This window comes from Perca fluviatilis, chromosome 7, assembly GCF_010015445.1.
Source record: "Perca fluviatilis chromosome 7, GENO_Pfluv_1.0, whole genome shotgun sequence".
Lineage (NCBI taxonomy): Eukaryota > Metazoa > Chordata > Actinopteri > Perciformes > Percidae > Perca > Perca fluviatilis.
Genome location: NC_053118.1, coordinates 31163419 through 31176625, shown reverse-complemented (window position 1 = coordinate 31176625; position 13207 = coordinate 31163419). Strand labels below are relative to the sequence as shown.

Genomic DNA, 13207 nt, shown 5'->3' with positions numbered 1-13207 from the left:
CGCATATTTTGGTGATAACTTACCTGTAAGATACTAACGCATGCCGACGTAAGCTTTAACAATTACACAAGTAACTTTAAAAGTTGTTTTTCATACTTCTTGAGACGTTTAATTCGTGTTTTCCAGCTTTCGCTCGGTCTTCCCCATCATGTCCACTCACTCTAAATGACAGTTGTTTCGGCCAGACTACTGGCTGATGCCTGAGGGCGGGCTACGCTCGTCACTTCTAAGCTTTTGATTGGATCTTGGCGTTGTACAGAGACGGGTCTGATTGGTGGAAGTTTTCATTGGGCTCGTACTTTCACCCAATCAGGTAAGAACTGTCTTAATAGTGTGGGTAAAGTTTTTGTGTGAAAATTAAGATGTACAAATAATGCTCGTGAATTCCGCGTGTATGCTCCTGTGTTCAATATATATAACATATATATTATCAAATACATATTACAGTTGGGGATGTCCATTAGTAGCTGTTCTGGAGCTTTCTATCATTACACGATCTTCCTCAGCAGATGGCGTTTGCCCAATTGTTATGGAAATGTAATGGTTAATTTCCTTGTTTTTCCATTGAGAATGGACTAAATGTACTTGCATTATCCATACAATATTTATTCCAGCATTGACTACACAATTTACAGTAATACTTACTGTAGTAGTTATGTTTGTGTTCACTTTTCTTTGTTTAGCCTTGTTTGAGCTGTATGTCTGTCTGTGTATCTTTCTGTGCATTTGTTGTGGACTATATTTGTATGCTTAAACCTACTCAGCCAATAAAGCTCATTCTGATTGTGGTGAGTGTTCATTAAATGCTGTTTTTCAAGGTCAAGAGTGAATTTCAGTCTCAACTTTTAAGCCAACATGCACGTCAGTAAAAACTCCATGTGCTGAGGAAGATTGTTACTGAAAGCTCCAGAGCATAAATTCCAGCATCTACTACAACCAACTGCTATTTCCAAGGGAAGAATTAACTTTCAATCTAATAAGGATATGTATATTACTTGTCTAGTTCTGAGGTCCAAAATCTATTGTGTATCTGTTTTTCCACTAGTGTCCATCTTTCTGCCTGCACTGATGGTCTGTGATTCTGTGGGAGTTCCCATGGGAGAATAATGCGTGACTCAATGCTTTCAAGCAAAGATAAAGAATGCACATGATAGAAAACCCACGCCATCTGTGTCTATAACACATGATAATGTAAAAATAAACCATGTAAACTTTTGGAAAACAGCCCATTCAGCAGTGCTCTTATTTGTCAGTCGGAATTTATTTAAAAGGCAAACACAAGAAACACTGAAAGGATGAAATTCCAGCCACCCTGTTTTTTGGGATGCTACACGGCTCGCCAATTTGTCAGCCCAACTCCAAAATAGTTCACAAAAGGGCATGCAGGCCTATAAAACCTCCCACACCGGGAAGAAATTCTGGTGAAAGCGGCATACAGTAGCTCCTGTGCCCCCCCCCCTCATCATCATCCTCACCTCCTCCTCCCTACTCCATGACTAAGTGATTTAGCCAGCTCTGGTGCAGGCCGCCTCTCACTTACAATGCCTCCCTAGGTTAGTGACAGAGTGGGGAGGGTGGCAGAGAAAGAGAGAAAACCCATTTACAATGCGGCTTACACACGGCCATCCCCCCACAGACGGCGCCCATCCTTGGATTGATGTGTGGTATGCATAGTTTTTGGGTGCAATTTGGGCACCACAGAGAGGGAGAAAGAAAGAGAGGGCAAGTCTGTGTATGTCGGAGGGTGTAGGGGGGGGGTACAGGGCTCAGGCTGTCTGTTCTCTCGCCCTCTCTTTGAGTCAATAGTGTTCCGGCAGCTGAGGTTCTTTATGAGGGGAACAATCTGGAGGGTCTTGTCAGAATGCCGAGCAGCTGCTGTTTTCTGGCGAGCTTCTTTCATGGACCACAGGCCTGGAGTAGGCTGGTGAATACAGACGCACCCTCCCACCCATCTTCCTCATCACCCCTACCTTCTCCGATTCCTCATCCTCTCCCCCAAAACCACCCCTCACAATGGAAACTCTCCCGCACAGTGCCAGATGAAGAGGGGCACAGAGGAACATGAAGAGAGCAAGACATTTTTTTTATTGTGCGCTACACTCCGCTCTGTCACCCGGGGTACCGTCCTTCACCCCGAACAATGCTTTCGTGAGGTATGTGAATGAAGATCCTTCCGTAAGACAAACACAGACGTTAAATAGCGTATTAAAACACCACAAAATATAGCTTGGACATATTGGCACCTGTGATCACATCTTTACAACCTGATGTGTGAGTGGACATTTGATTTTTTTTCATAGATCACAATAAAACCATAAGCCTGATTCAGGTTAGATTGGAAGAGGCCGATTACAGCAGAGCCTCTTGTATTTCTCCTGAGTGGGATTTACATTAGCAGAGCAGTGAGTTTGCATTCGCTCCCTTTCGGTCATTGATTCAGTTAGTCAGATCAGTAACACACACTGCCTCCCTTCTTCATATAGAGCTCTGTTACAAAATTACATTCACTAGACTATAACTTATCAGTATGTCATTCTATTTAAGCAGCCACTTCAGAGAAGGACACTGCTGGCACCCTTTGTCTCTTGCCCAGTTGTCGGTGTGGCAGGTGCAGCAGTGAACCTGCACTGGTTGGCTTCGGGCTGATGTTTGGCTTCTCTTTTCGACAAGCGTATCCTGTTTAGCTGCTGTCTGAAGGCACCAGGTTCCCTGTGGTGTCCAGCTGCATGCATTTACACGTGCAAGCAGACACTGGGCACTCTGTGTGGTCTCTGTAATGGACACATAAAGTTCAATTAAAAAAACAAGTTACAGGTTTTCATGTGCTAGCCACAATAACACAGAAGGGCACAGCAGGTCAGTGTACCTTCCATTAATTGACGTTTTCTAAAAATGGAATTTTGGAAAAATTGTTTTATTGCTATGGCTTGAATTTCTGTATCTTCATTTAAATCGTTTTGCCACAGGCACATCATTTTTACACCACATTGCTTTTGTCGGTAATAGATAACTATCAGCTACTGTTAAAGGAAAACAAGAGGATTAGCTTTATCCTTAAAGAGGACGCCATGATTGCCTCCTAACCAACATGTTTATACATCCTTCTTTAACAGGATCCCAACATAGGTAATTAAGAGCAGTACCGACTTTTTGTAGAAGCAGAATAGTAGAAGTAGAATTACTTAGAATCACTGCCTTCCACGATAATCACAGAGAGAGAGGAAATGTTTTGTTCACAGCAGGTGTACACTTTGGGTTTAAAAGGACCTCCAATAACGACAAGAATTATCGTTGACCATACCATAATCTGCAGACACTTTCTGAACACCCCCCAATGTATGCCTAACTCTCATCTTATGTCTGATTTCTATTGCTATCAACTCTTGATATCTTTGAAAAAAAAAAAACATTTTGTATTTTGTACTAATGGATATTGGATTTTTTATTTTTATTTTGCTTCAGAAATATAAATCCAATGAACAGAAGGTACACAGACCATAGCAGGAACCCTGTTCACATATATCTGCAAATGATCCACACGTGCAGCATCCAGTGAGAGTCTCACCTGAACCAGCTGAGCATGTGGCCAGCATGGCCGCCGTGTCGACAGTTGTGACACCAGGTGAACCAGTTGTTGAACTGAGCGAGTTTGTTCTCCCTTGTCAAGTCCACCTTCTCATCTGACTTCCCTGTTCCTGCCAGAAAAGATGTATCCACAAGTCAATAAAATTTGACTATCTATTTCAACGTTGGTATGTGTGACATCACAGCAATAAGAAAACCGGATTGGCCACTGAACGTCCAGGTGCAACTGCCTCTAAATGCTGATCAAAGTCCACTGCAATTTCCCCTGCAATTGCTCAGTTAAGTATTACAGACACTTAGGCTGCCCGCCTGTTGCTAAAAATATCTGCTGAGCATCTGTCTACACACTCCGTACAGGCCAGTTTACCTGGGCAATTAGAAACAGGTGTTCCCATGTTCATGAGGCAGAGGGCACAACGTGGCAGCGGTTTCCTGCATCCGGGGCAACTCGTGACTTTGGACTTGGTGGGTGACCCGCTGACACCGTACTGGCTGAAGCCACGGCCCTGGTGGGGCATCGCCGAGCAGCTGTAGGAGATAGACTTGCCACAGAAGTTGCAGCTCACAAACACCTGTCGCAAAAGAACAAACACAAAGGTCGGTTGATAAGAACCGGTGAACGTGGATGTAAAACCAACGAGCACACGTCCGCCAGCTGTCGGATTTTCACTTTGAAGGGGGAGCAAGATAAGCATTAGATAGTACAGCAATAATTCCAATAACTGTGAATATTGGAATGTCAGCGGTGCAGTTAGGTAGTGCCGAGGTTTGCTTGCAGCAACAGCGTACTCATAATCACACATAAAAACCGTTTTAGTACAAGGCTTTATAAAAGGGTCTCCTAAAGTACAACATGTGTACTATCTGAAACAGAGAAAATGACAAAGATTGAGAACACAGGTTTAATGACAAGAATTGAGCAGAGCTGTGGGTGTTTCGAGCTTGGCACAAACTACCTGTGCTATAATAAACAGTACAACCGTTCTTTTTTGTTATGAGGAAACTAATATTTCAGACAGTAAACGAACAGGACAGACTGCTTCGAGTTTGCCAGTGCCCTATTACATTAGAGTCAGGAGGAGTGGGTCATGTTTTACTGAAATAGCAAACAGTGGTTCCTACGAAATTTGATCATATTTGTGGTGGTGGCTGAAAGTTTTGTAGGCATTTAAAAATTCTGATGTGTTTTTCAATGACAATATTTTGAGTATTTTCTCCATGTCGCTTTTTTCTCTCAATCTTTTTTGTTTCTGTTTCAACTTTTTGTCACTCTTTTGGTGTGGAGGCAAGGGAGCAAGGAAGGGTAATGTACAGGTTATCTGGAGAGAATGTCCACGGCACACTGCTCCGAAGCCTGGCATCCCCACACAGCTAGCATACGGTAATATCTTCCATGAGTTCACCTGGAACTCCTAAACAGTTCAGTCGGTTTCTCTCTGCCGTTGTTTTTTCACAAGTTAACTTAAATGATGTTACGCTTGTCCGCTTGAATAAGCGCTAACGTTAGGCTCTATGTGAAAAACAATGGTCAATGTTGATAATGTGGTCGGCCGCCACAAATAAATTAATGTATGGGAAACACTGAAACATAAATTTCTGAAAACGTTATCAAAACTTAATCACAAACCTATAATGATTGGCATGATGAAATAAAAGTATTTATGGCTGCAATTTAGGATTCTTTATATCAATTATTAATCTCTTCATCATTTTCAGATTAATTGTTAGTGTGTGGATCATGTTCAGGATAATTTTCCAAAGCCAAAAAGGACATCTTAAAAATTCCGTGTTTTGTTCAACCAACAGTCTACAACCCCAAAAACATTCAAATTACAACATAAAACATGTAAAAGAAATTGACATTTTCTGTTGATAAATGGATAAAAAGTATTATAATTTTCGTATAATAGTTAGTCGTTTTCATTTCAGCACTACAATTACTTAGAAATTGTCCATTACCTGGGCCAGTGGCTTGGAGCTGGGGTCCAGTTTGCCTCTATAGATGTCAAACTCGGCCCGTTTGTGCCAGAATCTCCATGCATCCAACAGGTTGCGGTAGTTTTCGATCCAGCATTGGACTCGAGGGTCTTTCAACACTTCACCTGGGGAACCCTGTTGGAAAAATAGTTTTCTTTCACATTATTACTTCAGTTTACACATGGCATGGTGAAGCATGTCACAAATACAAATAGTCAAAGTTTACTTGAACAAAATAGCTTCTACAAGTCTCACCCTTCCTACCTCTTCCTGCACCCATCCTGACACATGTTTGTGTATATGTATGTGCAATTACTGCACAGGTGGTGCATGCCTTGTACACTGCAGTGCTCTATTCAAGAGCAGGTTAGAACAAGAAAAACACTAAAGCAAACCAAGAGAGGTGTTCTACAGCAAGTTAAATAAGTTACAGACCGGTTCCACCACCACTTTCCATGTTCTTCTTTGTGGAAAAATGCATAAGAGCAAACAACTCCAAAGCGGCTTGCATCATATTGTTATTGGAGGTGGCGATTGTGTTAAGAATAACAGCTGTGTCCTTTTAGAAATGAACAGGGCAAGTTTTAGCATGTGCCTAGATTTCTCAAAGGGTGCGATTAGACAGACAGTTCCTTTTTTCTTCATCTTTGTTGCAGTTTTAGGTTTAGTTCATTTAAGTTACTGATTAAACCTTTGATTTTGGGATCATTTACTGTAGGTTCTTAGGGTTGTTCCCTGTACTTTCCCTGTACTTACCCAATCTGCAATTTGCATCGCACAACACAAGTTCAAATAGCATTTTGCATTTAATCTAATGCACAAACACTGTGTTACACAGACAGACAGGTTCAAATGATCCACAATAAATAAACAGTAACCTGCTTCAAGTATGGTTGAAGAAAAGTAGTATTGTTACTGTTGCCTTAGAAAACATGATGTTATCATTCAGCACTTCATTTCCATGAATTTCAACTTTGCATAATGTGTCTGTTTTTGTGAACCTTTAGCATGCAGAAGCTGGCAGTCTGAACATCGCCAGTGCGGTCCACGTGGCTCTCCATGAGGTCTACGCCATCTTTAGACAAACCCGTCAGCAGGATGCCCTCCAGGTTGCCCGCCTCCTTCATCTCATTGGTTAGTTTGTCCATGTATCGAGGCAGCTGCAGCCAAATATTCAAGTTGATCAAATCAGAGAAGAATGCAACATAACCATGGACTTTTAAAAAGAAATTCATTAGGAAATTGTGTTACAGGATGTGAAATATGCATAACTACAGTATGGTGTCATGAGGGCATAATCTGCTGTTGGGTTACCTGTGCGTCGCTGAGAAACATACAGGCAAAGGCAACTCGGTCCCGTACAGCAACACTGCTCTCATACTGAAATACAGACAAAGAATCTCATCTTCTCTTGTCATTTCAAATACATATTTATGGTTCACAATTGGGGGGGGGGAGGAAGAGATTCAGTTTGCAGCAAGCTTCTTACATCCAGTACATAGCATATGTGTCTCCATATTGGCACAAAAAAGTATTAGCTTGTAATGTTAAACTCTCTGCTCTGTCACGCTCTGCAGATAATTCTTTTACACCTAGATCAACTGACTGACTAAATGTTCTTACCATGGAGTCATCACTTCTGACCAGCATAAGGTCTAAAGAGATAAATAAATGTAACAGCAGCTGGTGGCCAGAATCTGATGCAACTGAGGGAGGAAAAAGCACAAACATACACTCTGTCCTGGGCACGGGCACAGTTTCTGTGAGGTGTTTTATGGTTTTAAACAAATTTCTTCCTGTGCACCTGAGGATTTCCCCAATAAAGACCACTGGAGTATTAACAACCTATTCATCATAGTGTTAAGAATATGTAAAAGTTGTCATAAAGTGGGAACAAAACAGCTACTGTTTAGTGAGAAAAGAGTGCCAATTTAAACATCTTTTCGTTTGCAATAGAGCTATAAAATTCCATGATAGTAAGAGGTTCAATACCAGCACGCCATCATAGGCTCCAGGCTCACTGGTGAGAAAGGCAAACATGACGCAAAGGTAGGGGTTCTTCAGCTGCAGCCTCAGAGAGCTGCACATCTCCCTCCACAGGGAGGACTTCTCATCAGTGTAGCCTGACAGAGCCATGGCAACCACGTTTAGGTTCAGGTCACCTGGGAATGACAGGGAGTCAGACATGCAGATTTAGTCACTATGTGAACAGTCTTTACTGTAAGTGCTGCATTGGACAAAAGAAAGTTTTTTGATGGAGCCGAGACAATTGTTCAAGGCGAGCTAGCTTTGTGGCACATTGAAAAAATAAGTTCCAAGACAAAGGAATTATTTAAAAAAAGCCCTTTGTTTTATGGTTAGCTCACATTAAAAACAATTCCATCAATCTTTGGTCATCGGTGGTCTCCTTCATCAGGGAGTAGCATTTAAACAAAACTAAAGAAAGAGATTTCAAGCACCTTCAAACAAAAGAAAAGGTACAGACAACTTGTGGATACTGATGGTCGTGTATTGTTTAACGTGTTCATAAAAGGCTTCAAAGGCCAAAGTGACGTAAAACTTATTCAATCATATTCAGTCACAGACTAAATTCAATCATTGAAAGTAGCTTGACATTTTGGGAAATTTTGCTTATTATTCGTGTTAGATGAAAAGATTGATACCCCTCTCATGTCTGTACATTTAATATGAAGCTACAGCCAGCAACCAGATAGCTTAGCTTAAAGACAGGACGCAGGGGGACACATCCAGCATGGTTCTGTCCAAAGGTTAAAAAAAAAAATCACTTACCAGTACATCTAAAGCTCTTCTCATTTACAATTTTTATTTTTTTTAACACAATAGCTTAGATATAACACTTTAAGTAGTGAGTTTTATAGGTGAAGTAAGTGGATCCCCCCCCCCCCCCTTAGATAGAGCCAGGCTTAGATTTATGATAAGATCAGCATCTCATGACTGTAGCCTTTTATTTCACGGACAGAGTGATTTCGATCTTCTCATCTAACTCTGCAAGAGAGCGAATAAGAAAACTATTGGTATGTGGTACCTTTTTTAGCAAATAAAAAAATGAAATAGTTGTAATGGCTTTCTCTGCAAAAGTAAGAAAATCAGGTTTCAGTTGGTCTGAAGATTATTACCTCACTAGATATTTCAAAAAAGCAGGCTGGGTACATGTCAGACTACATGATGACTTAATGCTTGTATAAGTGGGCAGATGAGAATCAGTACACTGAGTCAGAGCTGCTGTTTGATTAAAAAACACTTACTGTGGAGAGGTCTCTGCTGACACACCTTATCTAATGACTCACCATCAGTCATGTTCAGGAAAACACTCGGTAGAACACACGGCACAAAAACGTTTGGCCTACACTGGTGGAATTTTTCTACGCCAAGAAACGTGTGTAAACAACAGCCTTCTCTCTCTCCATTTTCATTAGACCTCAGTGTGAAAGGCACTGCAGGAGTGTTGTGTGAAAAACAAGGTTCTCCTGCTGTTCCATTTTTGAAATTCCTTAAGACCATAACTTCATTTTTTAAAAGGCTCTGAAGAAAAAGAGGCACGTAGCACGTTAAGACATAAACTATGTTTATCAGGAGAGTACAATTATATATTTACCACATTTCTAAACCTGCTGGAGCTGCTCCCCCCGCGACCCGACACTGGATAAGCGGATGAAGATGGATGGATGGATGGATGGACATTTGTAAACCATTTTTTTTTATACACGCTCTAGACCTCAGTTCTTAGTCAAAATCGATTTATAAGTGTTGCCTACATAATTTCCTGTTGAAGCAGCAGGACAAGAAAACGAACAATAATGCAGTGGCAGGTCCCTGTGCAGTGTAAATCAATGGGATCTTGGTTGGCGAGAGAGAAAAGTTGGTTTAAAAGTTTTTGATTATTAAATTGGTTGGATTTTTTTTACCGCTTCTGCTTCATTTTGAACCACTACATGTATAATTTAATTTAGCCAAAGACGAACAAAAGCCCAAGCACATAACAGCTGCGACTATTCAATGAATCAATGTGTTGATAGAAAGAAAAGTAATCTGCAACTATTTTAATAATTGATTGCCAATGCCAAACATTTGATCTCTCCTCTCCCCTCTCTCTGCCTACACCCTCACACCCTCCACAGTCCCGCAGCACTCACCCTTCTCAGCGGTGGCTCCCTTGTTGAGGATCTGGATGGCCCGGCGGATGTCCAGGTTAAACAGAGCCACGGCGGCTGCCCGCTCCCACTCACGCTCCTGCTCCAGCGATCGCAGAAATATCTCCACACCGATGTCAGGACCCCGGCTCAGCCAGCCGCAGAGCCGCAGGGCAAGGCAGCGTTCCTCACTGTCGTACCGCGGCAAATCTGTCTGGCGGTCTGAACCGCTCCAGCATCTCCGGCTCTCTTTTGTGCCTTGGAGAACCAGGAAGGCATACACAGAACGATAAATTAAAAAAATCTTAATCATTTTTTACAAATGCTATTTAACTAAGGTCTGATTCTTTCTCACAAGGAGCATTTTATCATATGAAATTTTCAGGGGGTTCAGATGAGTTTGTCACTGACTTACCTGAGCTGGTCTTTACAATGTTCTTGATACCAGAGTAGACCACCGACTGTTTGTTCCCCTGCAGTTTCAGCTCCATATCCTCTGCACACTGCTTCATATGTAATACTTATATAGGAATTGTAACAGATATTGCAGCTGAAACAACATAATGATAGCACGAAAAAGGGCAGATCGGGGTGCACAAGAACAACAATTACTACAGAATTTTATCACATAACTCAAATTGGACCCAAAATAGAGTAACAGTTAAACTGCTGCTAAATCCAAGAAATTCAGACATTTTTACTATTTACCATCAAAACAAGAATTAGTACTTACTATAGAAGACTAACTTCAAAATGTAGGATCTATAAAGGCTTACTGTAGATTTCTGCCTGTTGAAACAAAACCGTATCTATATATGTTTTATTATAAGGATTTTTTCACCCCCACCAATTGTCATCAGGATTGTCTCATTTTAATCCAAACTAACTGTACACAATCAAAATAGTTACAAAGATGCTATACTCAGACAATTCTAGATAGTGACTTACGATAATAATCTATTTAATTATATTTTATTTACCTCTATTAACATATTTTCTTTAAATATTATGTACAATAATAAAATCAATATCTATAAAAGGCAAAAAGACTGTTCTGCACATCTGACTAGTTAGCTGTGAAAAGGGAGAGAGAAAACTCTAAATAAGGACTTATAAAGCACAACTAATATACACAGACTGAGCTGTGTTACCAATGCTTTTTTAGTTTTTTAATCGAAACGCAGGTGTACCATATCACAATCACTGTTATACCAACATAAATATGAAAACACTATCACTTCTCCACTAAGAAGGTATTCCCACCATTTCACTGTCACAAAGGATATAGAACAGATCATACCACAAAGACTTGAGCTGGGGATCATTCCCTCCCGCCAGCAGGTGGTTCCTCCACACCTGGACGGTGTCGTGCCCGTACCTGGACTGAGCCCTCTGCCTCATCTTAGTGGCGATGTCTTTCTCAATCACGCTCTCCACTCCTTCAGCTCCATCCTCCACGCAGTCGTACAGGTGTCTGCCGCACGCCCACATGAGCGAGGTGGTGGAGCTCCAGGCCAGCGAGATGCGTTCGAACACGGTGAAGTCAGTCATGACCCGGTTGGCTGCTGACACCACCACCATGCGGTTCTGAGAAGACGGGTGCCAGGCAAAGCTGCCAATCTGGCTTTCACAGGGCTGCACGCTTCGCTCGATGATGGTGGGCTCCGTCTCATCGCCAATGGGTGTAGGAGTGTGTTGCATGTCGTACAAGCGTATGATGTTGCTGTCACGGGTCAGTGTGGCCAGCAGACCGTTACGGGTTGGACACCAAGCAACCTGAGATGAGAAAGGAAAGCGTAAAATTATTAAACGCCAACTTTCAGCTTATAAAATCTAATGTATAATATTTTACAACAAACTACATCTTCAAAATCCAAAGAAACCTTGACAACACAGTTCTTATCCCAATTAACCTGGACTGAGTTTAAACATTTTTCTCATCTCCGCAAAAACAAGCTGTATTCTGCCCTCCAAGCATTTAAATTCTGTAGTGTGGTGTCTGGCGCCAAACTGCACCATACCTTAGTGAGCGGTTTAGGCTGTTCAGTGAGCGTGAGCACGGGCTTCTCAAACTTCCTCAGATCCCAGATGGCCACCTGGCCCTCAAAGAAAGAGGCCACACGGTCAGGGAAGTGTGGGTCGACTGTCACTCCCTGGATGGCCTTAGTGTTGACAAACGTTTTCTGGCTTGTGTTTCTCAGGTCAAATATTGCGAGGTTCCGGTGCATGCCAGCCAACAGCAACTTTGGGTCACGAAGCAGCCAGCAGAGGGACAGGCAAGCATCGTTCTGGCCTAACTCATACAATGGTTTGGTCACTACTGAGCTCGAGTCCAAATCCACAGATGAGAGACGAATCTTCTCAGAGGCTACACTGGCCTCTGAAGAAAACTTACTGCTAATGTCCCATATGAGGACAGAGAAGTCTGCCCGGTGCTTGTCCAACCCAGCAGCCAGCAAGTTGCTGTCCACCGGGTTCCAAGCTAAAGTGTTGCATTGACGGGCATGCTTGGGCACAAACTCTTTCCCCACCAGCTCTTTACACGTGGAGTTGTGGCTCTGACCCAGGCTGGTGAGCACCACTCTGCCGTTAGCCTGGCCAACAGCGAGCAAACACTCAGGCTCATGCTTTGGGTACCAGGCCACACATTTCATGTAAGGGGTGTCAGAGTTAATGGCTAGTAAAGTAGCAGCAGTTTCTTCAGAGAGAGGGAGAGTGCCAGCCTTGGTTTCTGAGCTGCCCACAGGTCCAATACGGTACAGTCCCAGCTCAGAGTCACAGATGACATAGCGGTCCGGGTGGTGGGGAGACCACAGGATGTCCGGCTTGGAGCCACTCATGATTCAGAAGCAGCTAGAAGAATCTCAAGGAATTCTGCCTTCTATAACCTGGAGATTGGACAGATTGACAGAGGAGTTAGCACATGGATAAATACTAGTGATATTATAAACACCTCGCCTTACTGAAATAGGTGCATGTTGGCAGAAACACAGCACTGACAAATCCCGTAAATATGTTAAAAGTAACGTTAACTTGTAAATTAGCTGAACTGTTAATGTAGATCTGAGCGTTACAATTGTGAATTTTATAACAAAAAAAATAGGCAACCTGATGTTAATTAGCTAGCAAGCAACATATTTGTTTGGAATAAAAGCACAATGTGAAGTAAACGATGTAGTTAATTTGCTAAAGGACGAAGTGTTACAGTAGTGAAAACTAAAGTCCAAAGTTTGTTGACATGCTAACTCAACTAAGCTAGCTAATGCTAACGAGTGAAGGACGAGCTAAAGCATGAACGTTTAGCTAGCGCGAATTTAGCTCGCAGTCAGAAACATTTGCTAATACTTACTTACTTACTTAAAAACACTCAGAGTGTTTAAACGGGCAGGTGAAATGCGATTTGGCATGCACATGTCGGACAGGGGCACTTCGAGCCCCAGTGAATGTTGTGTGTTACACCAAAACATGTCCGTCATGTTCGGAATGTCAGATAA

The 13207-nt window shown here is 42.1% G+C and overlaps 1 protein-coding gene and 1 long non-coding RNA gene across 5 annotated transcripts in view; one reads left to right on the top strand and one right to left on the bottom strand.

Annotated features, from left to right (window-relative positions):
- Positions 1 to 9837, top strand: part of LOC120562002 — a 10045-nt gene extending 208 nt beyond the window's left edge. Inside the window, exons 2-4 of the long non-coding RNA XR_005639676.1 lie at positions 127 to 313; positions 6570 to 6696; positions 9702 to 9837. This is a non-coding gene — a long non-coding RNA (uncharacterized LOC120562002). The remainder of the gene's footprint in view (positions 1 to 126; positions 314 to 6569; positions 6697 to 9701) is intronic.
- Positions 1241 to 13207, bottom strand: mios (missing oocyte, meiosis regulator, homolog (Drosophila)). 4 transcript variants are annotated; one of them, XM_039805377.1, is made up of 12 exons: positions 13071 to 13207; positions 11735 to 12601; positions 11000 to 11489; positions 10129 to 10227; positions 9717 to 9971; positions 7555 to 7724; positions 6877 to 6942; positions 6564 to 6722; positions 5545 to 5697; positions 3953 to 4157; positions 3566 to 3689; positions 1241 to 2771 (listed from the first exon to the last, which is right to left on the bottom strand). In XM_039805377.1, the coding sequence occupies exons 2-12, from the start codon at positions 12551 to 12553 to the stop codon at positions 2681 to 2683; spliced, it is 2631 nt and encodes an 876-aa protein (XP_039661311.1). In that variant the 5' UTR covers positions 12554 to 12601; positions 13071 to 13207; the 3' UTR covers positions 1241 to 2680. The 4 variants fall into 4 exon arrangements, with proteins under 4 accessions (XP_039661311.1, XP_039661309.1, XP_039661310.1 ...); XM_039805375.1 differs by having other exon boundaries at positions 3566 to 3695; positions 13063 to 13206; XM_039805376.1 differs by having other exon boundaries at positions 3566 to 3695; positions 13067 to 13206.